General features: G+C 39.3%; 1 protein-coding gene across 1 annotated transcript; it reads right to left on the reverse strand.

Annotated features, from left to right (window-relative positions):
• Positions 1-79: 79 nt before the first annotated feature.
• On the reverse strand, positions 80-8671 carry asl (argininosuccinate lyase). Its single transcript, XM_085420904.1, has 16 exons — positions 8539-8671; positions 8118-8312; positions 7621-7704; positions 6807-6863; positions 6617-6714; positions 6441-6518; positions 6271-6348; positions 6141-6193; positions 5958-6020; positions 5729-5843; positions 4932-5016; positions 4127-4186; positions 3951-4034; positions 3398-3478; positions 2766-2872; positions 80-2602 (listed from the first exon to the last, which is right to left on the reverse strand). Exons 1-16 carry the CDS (start codon positions 8551-8553, stop codon positions 2458-2460), a joined length of 1398 nt encoding a protein of 465 aa, XP_085277030.1. The 5' UTR covers positions 8554-8671; the 3' UTR covers positions 80-2457.
• Positions 8672-11041: the final 2370 nt, after the last annotated feature.

Here is an 11041-nt window from a genome sequence, read left to right on the forward strand (position 1 = left end):
TGAATCTTAGTCACATGATAAAGCATGATGTATCGTTAGTAAGTAATGGTCCCTTTTTGAGTTCAGCAGAAGTACATAGAGCTAGATACACACAGCTCAGCCTTCCTCTGCAGATCAGAGGGTATGCAAAAATTAGAGATGCAAAGAAATGTTTTTATTAAAAATGCCACTGCTACCCTTAAAAGGGGCAGTTGTTTTGCGTTAACTATTGGTAATGTATTCATACTTAATCTTTTTTTAAGATGATCCATTTTTCCTGACAAATTACCATCAATTAAAGTTGATCACATCAGCAGCAATGCCCACATTTAGGTACATGACTGCCAGGCAGTGTCTCGTACAACCCTATTAGATAGTTTTCTCCTAGCACCACCATCAGCAGTGTCAAACTTATTTCCTTAGAGATTATTAAAGTGTTCTGATTCTGAAGATACTGGATTGTTTGTCCTTAAATCTGTACAGATTCACATATTGTACTGAGCAGAATGATAACAACAGCCTTTAGAGGAACTGGTCTCAGTCACCAAACTAATTCGGTAGTGGTGTGAAAATGATTCAGGCAAGTTTTGACTAAAATGTGAGTGCACTTGGCTCCTGTAGCCTGATGTCGCAGCTATGGTGGAGCATGCAAAGAATGGCAGCTTCCACAGTAATACTAGTTAAAACAGCTAACTGGGCGTGTTTCATAAATGCAAACATATATGTGCTATTTAAGAAGACCTTCTTCCTATATTTACTTTCTTCCTCCCCACCATAGACATATCTGAGCTACATGAACGTTTTCTGGTGATTTGAAGGGATGCATGATGATTCTTTGGGATTTTTCTCTTTGTGGAAAGAAGCTGAAAGAAAGAAAAACAAACCGATCAACTGATTCAGACCAGACCAATTTAAAACGTTGAAACCATAAAGCAGCACCATCTTCATCTCAAACAGAAATTTGTATGATGATCAAATTTAATTAGCACATGCCGACTTCAGCTGAAGCCGCTAACATGGCAGTAGATTTGAATTTGAAAGTATTACTGACTTCAATTATGTCAGTATTTCTGACCTAGGAAACTGAAAACCAACATAGTATGTGTGTGAGCTTTAGTACCCTGCAGCACTTGGGGCTTTAGGGGGGAGGTCAGTTTTTAATATTCATGTTTTACTGCTTTATATTAACGCTTATTTTCTCCTAGATGTTTTTGTGGACAAAAGTAATAAACCGATATATAGAATTAGAGGTTTAACATATTTTTCTTCCTTTTTCAAAACATGAGAGATTCTTTAAATAATAACCTTTATTCTACTATTTTTGTCGTTGCTTTTCATGTATATATTTGTATCTTTGTTGTTTAGAGAGTTTAACAAAGCATTTGGTAATTAAGGCATCTCATAAATGTACCTGTGCATGTTTTAATTAAGATCTAAACTCCAGTAATCCTCCAGCAATCCAATGAGCAGTATGTAGAGTGGTCGCCCCATGATAGGAAGGTCGGGGGTTCGAATACACTGAACAGCTACCCTGAGGTACCACTTAGCGAGGCACTCTCCCTACACACTGATCCCCGGTGCGCCTGCCCTCTGCTTCCCTGAGTGAATGGGTCAAATGCAGAGACAGTAATTTCCCCACGGGGATCAATGAAGTATACATTAATATTAATCCTCTGCCAGAGTAATAACTTGTTCTTGACTTCTTATGATGTGCAAAATCCAAACCCAAAACTTCAATCAGTAAACTAACAGCTGACGTCAGTGGATTTATCTGAACCCTTACTGTGAGTGAGACTGATTTTATATTGAGTATTCACCAATTTGGATTTCTACAGATTCAATTAGATCAGTTTAAAATGAATGAAACTGACTGTTTTAAGCACCATGGAAATAAATCTGCCTTGCAGTTCATTCTGCCCCGGTCAGTTGTGTTTATCATAGCCGACTGTTGGTAACTTTGTTCATATACAACAGGAAACCATGCTTGCATTACATGACTTCACTGGTAAACGGCCACACTGGAGCATTTAAATAAACAGGCACCTCAGAGTTTCTCTCAATTGTCAGCGCAGGTGTGAATCCTGCATAAACCTGCCATAAAGTAATGTTGGATCCACTTATGTGACATAAATAAATACACGTTCTTGTCTGTGCAGTAAAATAGGCTGTGTGTGTCTTTAGGATGGCTAGAGAGTAAAGTAAATCACATCAGATGTTTTTGTGGTGGAAATCAGACTTAATCAACCTGCCATGGCACTATTTATTTTCTTTTCAGGTATTTAAAACTGGTCAGTTTCCAGTTTGTACACAATCAATGACAAACATCACATGTTTGCACAGGATGGAAATGGCACTCCATATTAAAGAGAGAAGAGTGAAATGTTTGGGAGGCAATGTGGTTCTCAAAGTATAAAGATTTCACTTCAACCTCGCTCTGCAAATCTGATTCTAAAGGTTACACCGAGTGACACCGAGAGGTCACTGTGCGTGTTTCTTCAGCCAGTTCCTCAGATGCTCCACCTGTGCAGCGACGCTACTCTTAGCTGTGCCTCCAGGGGCGCTGTACTGCTCCACACTGCTCCTGTAGTCCCACACTGAGGACACGTCACTTCCAAACAGAGGGCTGAAGGTACAGAGCAGACAAAGAAAAGACAAAGATAAGAAAGAGGAGTTTAAAATTATGGTATGAAAAACATGATAGAAATCAAAAGAAGAGAAAATGATTCATTTGGAAGGTTTTAGGTTTTTAGTTTAAAAGTCTGTGTGTGTGAGAAGAAGACAGCCACCTTATAGCAGTGAGATCTTCCACAGTGAGCTGATTCAGGGCAATGTTTTTGGATTCAGCTGTAAACACAGCTTTGCCAGAGAGACCATGGGCCTCTCTGAATGGTACCTGCAACACACAATAACACACAGCTACACTGTAACACACAACATGCAGAAATGCAGGAAAGTATTTTGCAGTGAAAAATTAATGTGAATAAACTCATATAAAAAAAAAAAAAAAAAGAATGACAAAACAGACCCTTGCTGACAGATTTATGTCTCCTTCCAGGATCAAACAGGGTAGCTTTCACTTGTTAGATAAACCACTACCCAGAGACACTAGTTTACCTAGGACTAGTTACTAGGACTAATAAACTTGTATCCTAATAAAGGCTATGAAGAGTGTTTGAATTCCTGTACAAACTGTAGACATCATTTGAAATCATTTCTTTGTAATTACTTCCTCGAATATTGTACACAACTAAACTACAAAACTGATACTCAGTAATTTGTTATGTTCTAAAAATATCTGCAAGACAAAATTGTAATTTCAAAAAAAAATAATATAGATTAATTTCATATCCTGAATATCTATAACATAATAGTTAACATCTACATAATATAATATTTTAAGGATATATGATCTACTCACCCCCTTCCTCACAAGGTAGTAGGCCAGATCAGTAGCCAGCATGTCAGGACTGAGAGCAGCTTCCATCACAGTCTGATTGATCTAAAAAAATAAGCAAAAATTAAAGGACACCCTGAACCTTTGCAAGATTATTTGTACAGTGAAAAAAGACTGAAGAAAAACTGAAATTCCTCTTCTTGTTTGGAAAACTGTCTCAACTTCCCTACAAAATCTTTCTACGTTAATGTCGTTTGCTAGTCTCCACAGAGAATCAGCTCTGTCAAATCCTCAGCAGTGCTTGTAATAAAATGTTTAATGCTGCAAGATGACTGACAGTGATGCAATTCTCATAATCCACCTCTGCATACAAATACTGCAGCTAAAACTGCCACGATGTCACTGAAGTGTGGAAATGATTCAGCTTTAAATGAAGCATCTCATTAACCACACAGGAGTTACTGTTTCCATATTAACTTTTTAACATAGTCTTTATGGAAATCAATTACCATCTACAAACCAAGAAATGTATTCGGTTTATTTTTCAAAGGAAACAGCAGTGAACTGATTGTCTGACCTTCAGAGTTGACATGACTCCGGTGGTCACCTGCAGCACAGCCTGAACATTATCATAGCAGTCAAACATGGCCTCCTTATCCTCCTGAAGGGTGAGCACGGTGATAAAGAGAGCTGGATATTAGGAGAAATTTGACTTCCTTCCAAGTGAAACCACGTGAAGACAGACTTTCATACCTGTAGGTCCTTGTTGTACGTGCTCGGTAGGCTCTTCAGCGTCATCATGAAGCCCGCACACTGAAATACAAAAATCACAGGAAGAGTTTTGTGAGAAAACTGCAGCGAGTAAAGAATGAAAGCAGTAAAGACTATGAGAGCACAGCACGTCTGAATGCTCATGAAAGGGGATACTGTTGTAGCTGCAAGGCAGACAACTACAATAAAACTATTATCACCCTCCACACTGAAGAGCCTCTGCCTCCTGTTCCCAGGTTTCATCATACAGAGCTGTGTTGATGATGAATTATGAAGGATCTATTGTATCACTATAATAAAAATATTAAATTATTAGAAAATAGACTATTTATTAACATGTGTTTTTCTCCAGTTTGGCACTGTACTTTCATACTGAAACCAGCCAACTGTGATTCTAGTGACGGAAAACTAGTGACTGCTTTAGGACACACGAGGGCGCTGGTACTGCAGAGGAAAAACAAGCTGTTCTCCAGAGAGGAAAATCTACAGTTAGTTCCACTTTTAAACATATTGACCCTTTTTTAAAAAGTTAAAATATGAAAGCAAAGAATCAACTATTTACAACAGGAAGAAACAGGATTTAGGGTCTACACTTGAACTAATGGAAGTGATCTCACACAGCACATTACAGCTATACCAAGATATTGAAAAGAGTTATTGTAGCATCATTGGTGTTTCTATATTATACTTCTTTTTTTTTTTTAAGTTATCTGGCAAAATAAAATTGCAAGTGTGAGCTACTGACATGCGTAGAAAGACAGCATTAAAGCCAACCCTTCAGGCTTACCCTGCCAAAGGCACGACCTGCTTTACTCCTGATCAGCTCCAAACTGTCAGCATTTTTTTTCTGGGGCATCAGACTGCTGCCGGTGCTACACACAGACACACAAATATACATGAAGGGCAATGAAAATGCAGCATAAAATAGAGTAGGTCATAGCAGAGAGATCAGTGCTAAATGGACACAACTACAGAGAAAATAATGATTCAAACATAACATTTCACTTTATTAACTTATAACACAGCTTCGTGACTGCAGCCTTTGCACTTTGGTTGCTGTAAATGTTGAATGATGAGATGTAGACTTTTAGGCTCCGTTTTATTATAGATTAAATACCAAGATTATGCTCACAGAAATCCAGTGAACTGTCAAACCTCTACAGCACAGGTGTCGAACTCCAGGCCTCGAGGACCGGTGTCCTGGAGGTTTTATATGTGCCCTTGATCCAACACAGCTGATTCAAATGGCTAAATGACCTCCTCAACATGTCTTGAAGTTCCTTTTCCTTTGCTTGCTGCAGCATTCCGATCTCTGTCTAACTGTGATTGGATGTATAGATTAGCATTATTGCAGTTTCTTTATTTGTTGTTGCTTTAGATTGTTTAATTGAATTATTAGTTTTACACTGATTATTGATTTAATTTGCCTTGAAACTACCTGTAAAATAGGTAATAAGAAACTTTCATGAAGTAAATAAACTGCTGAACAGCTCTCCTCTTATGTGCCAGTAATTTTTTTCCAATATGTAAATCACAGATCTTTACATACTGCTAAAGAACTGCAAAATAAAAGCATGAACCGACCTGTAGGCATCAGAGAGCGTGATGAAGGAGAACTCTTTTGTGCTGTACAGTATCAGGTCCTCGGCCATCTTACTGAGATGGGTCAAACACAACGAAGCCCAGAACAAGAACTCAGCTAAATAAACAGACAAGTGAACATGAAAGGACTCAGAGTAGAGTTCATGTTTTTCACTGCTTGGATCCATTTTAGTCTGAAAGCTTCCTGGTGTGTACAGTTTACAGTACATACCAACAAAGTCTCTTTGGCCTGTGGCATCCATGCTGTTTAGACTGATGCTATCAAACCCCAGCTCTGCAGATCCAGAGGACAGCAAATGTTGTAATTTCTGCTCATTTTTGAATTCATATTTTATAAAAAAACAACAGTTAAATGACAAGAAGACATTGGTAACAAAAAGCCAATTGGCCTGACCTCTCTGCAGGAGCTCTCTGTCGATGTCGAATGGAGTCCCAGCGATGGCGCCACTGAAAACAACAGGATTCATTTTATCATATCTGTGAGACCAAAATGAAAGTCACACACGAGCGCGTTCAGGGCGTACCTGCCGAGAGGTAAAACGTTAACTCTTTTCTTGAGCTCCTGAAGCCGCTCCACATCTCTGCTGAGGGCAACAGCGTGGCTGGAGACAGAGATGCACGAGACTGATGTGAACATCACACTGTCTTAATGAAAGGCGGGAAAATTGCAAATATGTCAGTACAGGAAGATCACCTCAGAATCCAGTGGCTCCATCTGATTGGCTGTGCCCTCTGCATGTGGGTGTAACCAGGAAAAAGGACTTCAATTTCTCTGAGTTTCAGAAAAAGTGATGGAAAATATCATTTTTTAAAAACTGCAAGGTTACAGCAGAGCACATGTTTACGTATGCCAGCGTGTGTTTGTCTCACGCTGCCGCCCGCTCCACCATGGTAGTTATCAACTGAAGCGCGTTGTCCGTAAGGGTTGAGATTGCGCTTCGCAGCCACAACCTCATGTCAGTCACCACCTGATCAATCAAAACACACAGAGGGTAATATTTTAATCTTTTCTATTCTATAACAGTTAAATCATTACAGTTTTAATATCACAAACACAGACCTGGTCATTCCTGCTCCTGCCTGTGTGCAGCTTCCCTGCAGGTGCACCAATCAGCTCCTGAGAAAACATGTAGCCACACGACTATGACATCTGTCACCACAGCGATCACCAAGCCCTCAACGGAGGAGGAGATCAGTGTTTTATAGCCCAAAACTGAAACAATAAAACACTCAAATTACATTTTATCGTTGGCAGTTTTTTTCTTCTATATCCTCCACACATCAGGGTAAGACCAAAGCGATTTTACAGAATCTTACGCTCATCAAATAGAAATCGCAACAGCCATCAGGAGCGATAAATAGTATCTGAACCCAATATATGTGTATACTTTTTTTTTTTTAATTGTTTTCAGCAGTGGTAGCACACGCATTTAGTGTTCTACTAAAATCAACAGTAGAGCTTATAAATGTAATTTTCATTGTTTTCTGGAAAATACTGATGTGGAATAAGCTCTATCAAGCTTCTGCTGCACCATGCAGCACTTCTTGGTAGGATCAATTCAACAATTAGAACACTGTGCAAAACATAACCTGTATATTTTTAAAAATACTTTTCTGCTTCCACTATGCTCCATTTCCCTTTCTTCTTTCTCCTCTAACCCCAACCAGTCACCTCATATGGCTGTGCCTCCCCGAGTCTGGTCCTGTTGGAGGTCTCTGCCACTGTCACCAAGCACTACCTCATAAGTCGAACTCTGTTCACTGCACTTTTCTTTTTAATGTTGTAGGGTCTTTGCCTTATGATATAAAGCATATTGAACTGAGTGTTGCCATGAAAACGAAAGGAAAAAGAAATTCTACAAGCCATAACTCACCTTTAGTCTGCGCTCATTGGCGGTATGAATATCTTCATCTCCGGGTTTGATGACAAAAACACCTCTAGACCACTCATCAGAAATCTGCAGAAACAAATAGGGACTGTTTTAAAATATAATCCGTAAATAAAATATATTAATACATAGGAAGTTTTCAGTAACTGTGCATGAGTATAGCAAATGTCAGTCCTGGTTACATAATGACAATCGCACCAATAAAGCAGAACCTCAGGACAGAGAGGGCACCCTAAAAAATAAGCTGCATGAAAGAAGAACTAAGGCTGTTTAGCAGCTGACAGATGTCACATGATGACACCATTGTGCAGCTCACACTCAGTAGAGGAATCCTGCACCATGGCACATTTTCAGCTGTCATCTATTAACCAGCCAAAGGGAAGGCAGTGATTCACATAACCATGCAAGTGATTTTCTGCTACTGCCAGCCTGTGGTTGCCCTGAACTATCTTTCTTAGTTGTGGTTTATGTTGTGACTTCACCTGAGCCATTCCGTGTAAGATCTGCTCCATTTCGTCCGTGCTGACAAGCTTTGCCCTCTCCAGAGCTTTAACATAAGCCTTGCTCCCACGGATGTCTGCATCCCACATCCTCTGGTCATAAGCGATTGAGGCATTGAACTTCTCCATAATAGGATCGGTGTCTCCAACAAATCGACCTCCCCAGAGTTTACTTCCCTGAGAAGGAAAAGGGTAGCAAGAAAAAAAGTAAAGAAAAATTCAAATAGGTCAAAACATTAACTTTACAAGGTAAAACTCCATGGCTTTGGTTAGTTTATTGTTAGCTAATGTGCCCTCAATGGAGAAGAGACCCCAGTTTGACAGCTTGCTTTTGTTGTTAAGTGTCCAGCTGGGTATTAAAACAACAAACGCGCCAATGGCCGTACGTCGTTTGCACGCTTACCTCTGTACTGGCCATGTTTAACTGACGGTAGACGTCTGTAGCGATGTAATGTTGGTTTTGTAGTTTAGCTGAATTAACGCTGAAGCACTCAGACGTGCGGCGAGAACGAGGCTGCTGCCACTGAAGCGGTTGGTGTCGCTTTAAAAAACGTCAGAGGAGACGTCCCGGCGTCTTGCTACGTTTAGGGCTCCGTTGCAACGTAACAGGTGTGCAGTCAGCAGAGTTGACGTCGTTCCGTCAGGAAACGTCTTTTTTTATTATTATTATTAAAATGTTGTACTCTTGATTTCAAACATGGTATCTTGGAAATTGTCTGTAAGATATATTAATTAAATCCTAAATGTTGATGACATTTTTTTACTTTTTACAACACTTTTGCGAGGGAGTATATCTTATGTTTTTCATGGTTGAACATTTAACTCTTTGGAAAGACCTCCAAAGTTATATATTTTGCTAAACTAAACCAACAATTAACACAGAAATGTTTACAGTGATGGTGGATTAATTATCATTCTATCAGCACTGAACAAAGATGCATGTTGGATTTGTAAGAAAATTAAAACCAAAAACTTTTTAATGAAGACGAATACTTCTTAAGGAGACAAGTACACATATTTTGAACATGTCTACTGGAAACTATTTAAGTTGCACTGACTGCTGATAGCAAACACAACCATATATTTAACATTTATCTGCATTGCTTTTGTGACTTTGATTCCTTTGTGTTGTTTTCAGATCTTTCATAGGGATTTTTTTTTTATCTGTGTGTTATTTTGTTTATTTAAATGTGTTTGTATTGTGTATTGTGCTGTGTACAATGACAACAAAGGGATTCCGTTCAGTTGTCCTGTCCTTCTGTTTGTTATGTGTTGGACACTCCAGTACACTAGATGGCATTCTGTGTTTTTCTTGCCTGTGGAACAGGAGACAGGCGAAAAGGCGCCAAGTTTCAACATGACTAGGCGTGTTTGTGACAGCAGAGAGCAGTTCAATTTAATACACCGGAGTGTACAGTTGGACGCCGCTCTTTAGAGGTAAGTTAAAAGTTAAACTCCCTTTTCTCGACAAAAGCTTTGGCTTCATAATAGGTGCTCGGGTCGCCGGGATTAGGTTTTTATAACTTTTGGGCATTTAGTGCCGATCTACCGCTGTTATTGACTAGTGTCAAGCCAGCCCCCAATTCGAGACTTGCAGTCAAGCCAGCCTCTATGGGCTCAAAATGTGGTCATAAATATTTTGTACTTGTAAAAAAGATTTGTATGTGTAAAAAAGATTTGTATGTGTAAAAAAGATTTGTATGTGTAAAAAAGATTTGTATGTGTAAAAAAGATTTGTATGTGTAAAAAAGATTTTGTGTGTGTGTAAAAAAGATTTGTATGTGTAAAAAAGATTTGTATGTGTAAAAAAGATTTGTATGTGTAAAAAAGATTTGTATGTGTAAAAAAGAATTTGTGTGTGCGTAAAAAAGATTTGTGTGTGTAAAAAAGATTTGTGTGTGCGTAAAAAAGATTTGTGTGTGGACTTAGAAAAAAAAACCCTGCAAGTTACAAGTACGGATTTTTGACCCTATTTTTCTTCCCTTCATCTGATTGGTCAATGTCATGTCAATCACAAATGTAACAATCCAATCAGAGAACAGATAGGTTTGGCTGTCGAGGGGAGCTTTTTTTTGAACTGCAGGTCTTTGAAGGGAGTAAATGCCCTTTTACATGCCAACCCAGCGTTTTCCTTCATCACCACGAAGGAAAACAGTCTGTGGTCGTCCGAGTTTGGTGATTTTTGTGTCACAGGTCTACGTGTTTAATACAGGGACTTCCACAGCCTTTTCAACAGCGCTGCGGACCGCGGGGTGGGGGTGGGCAGTGTTTTGGAAATGACAGTCTTCATTACAAAGCTTTCTTCGTTATGAATTAGCATACATGTTTTTATTGAACATTTGAAGAACTAGCAAAAAAAACAAACTCTTCTAGAGGACATAAAGTCAGAGATAGAAAAGACAAGGAGCAGGTGCATCTAGTACAGGTAGAGCTGCTGCAAAAACCCACAGAGCCCAGCAGCCAGCTTAACAAATTCTGGATCCTTTGCTTTTAGTTAGCAGTTAGCATTAGCAGCGTATCCTGCATCCGATGTGAAAGGACTTTTATGCTGCGCACTGTGACTCACAGCAATGGTCCTGGGTCAGCCCTGACTTTGTGTTAAACTAATCCTAAAGTAATAATGTTATTTCTAACCACTGATATACCACAACTTTATCCTTTCAACAGCTACTGAAAGTTAGGGGACCTAGCTGCTATCGGATATTTATATAGCGATCCTCCAGCTTCAAACGGTATCACCCTTCAAGGACCTGCAGTTCAAAACAGCGCCCCTCCGACAGCCAAACCCATCTGTTCTCTGATTGGATTGTTACATTTGTGATTGACATGACATTGACCAATCAGATGAAGGGAAGAGAAATAGGGTCAAAAATCCGTACTTGTAACTTGCAGGGGTTTTTTTTCTA

Source organism: Rhamphochromis longiceps, linkage group LG10 (assembly GCF_057381845.1).
Source record: "Rhamphochromis longiceps isolate RC_006_pf linkage group LG10, R_longiceps_female_GT1.1, whole genome shotgun sequence".
Classification (NCBI taxonomy): domain Eukaryota; kingdom Metazoa; phylum Chordata; class Actinopteri; order Cichliformes; family Cichlidae; genus Rhamphochromis; species Rhamphochromis longiceps.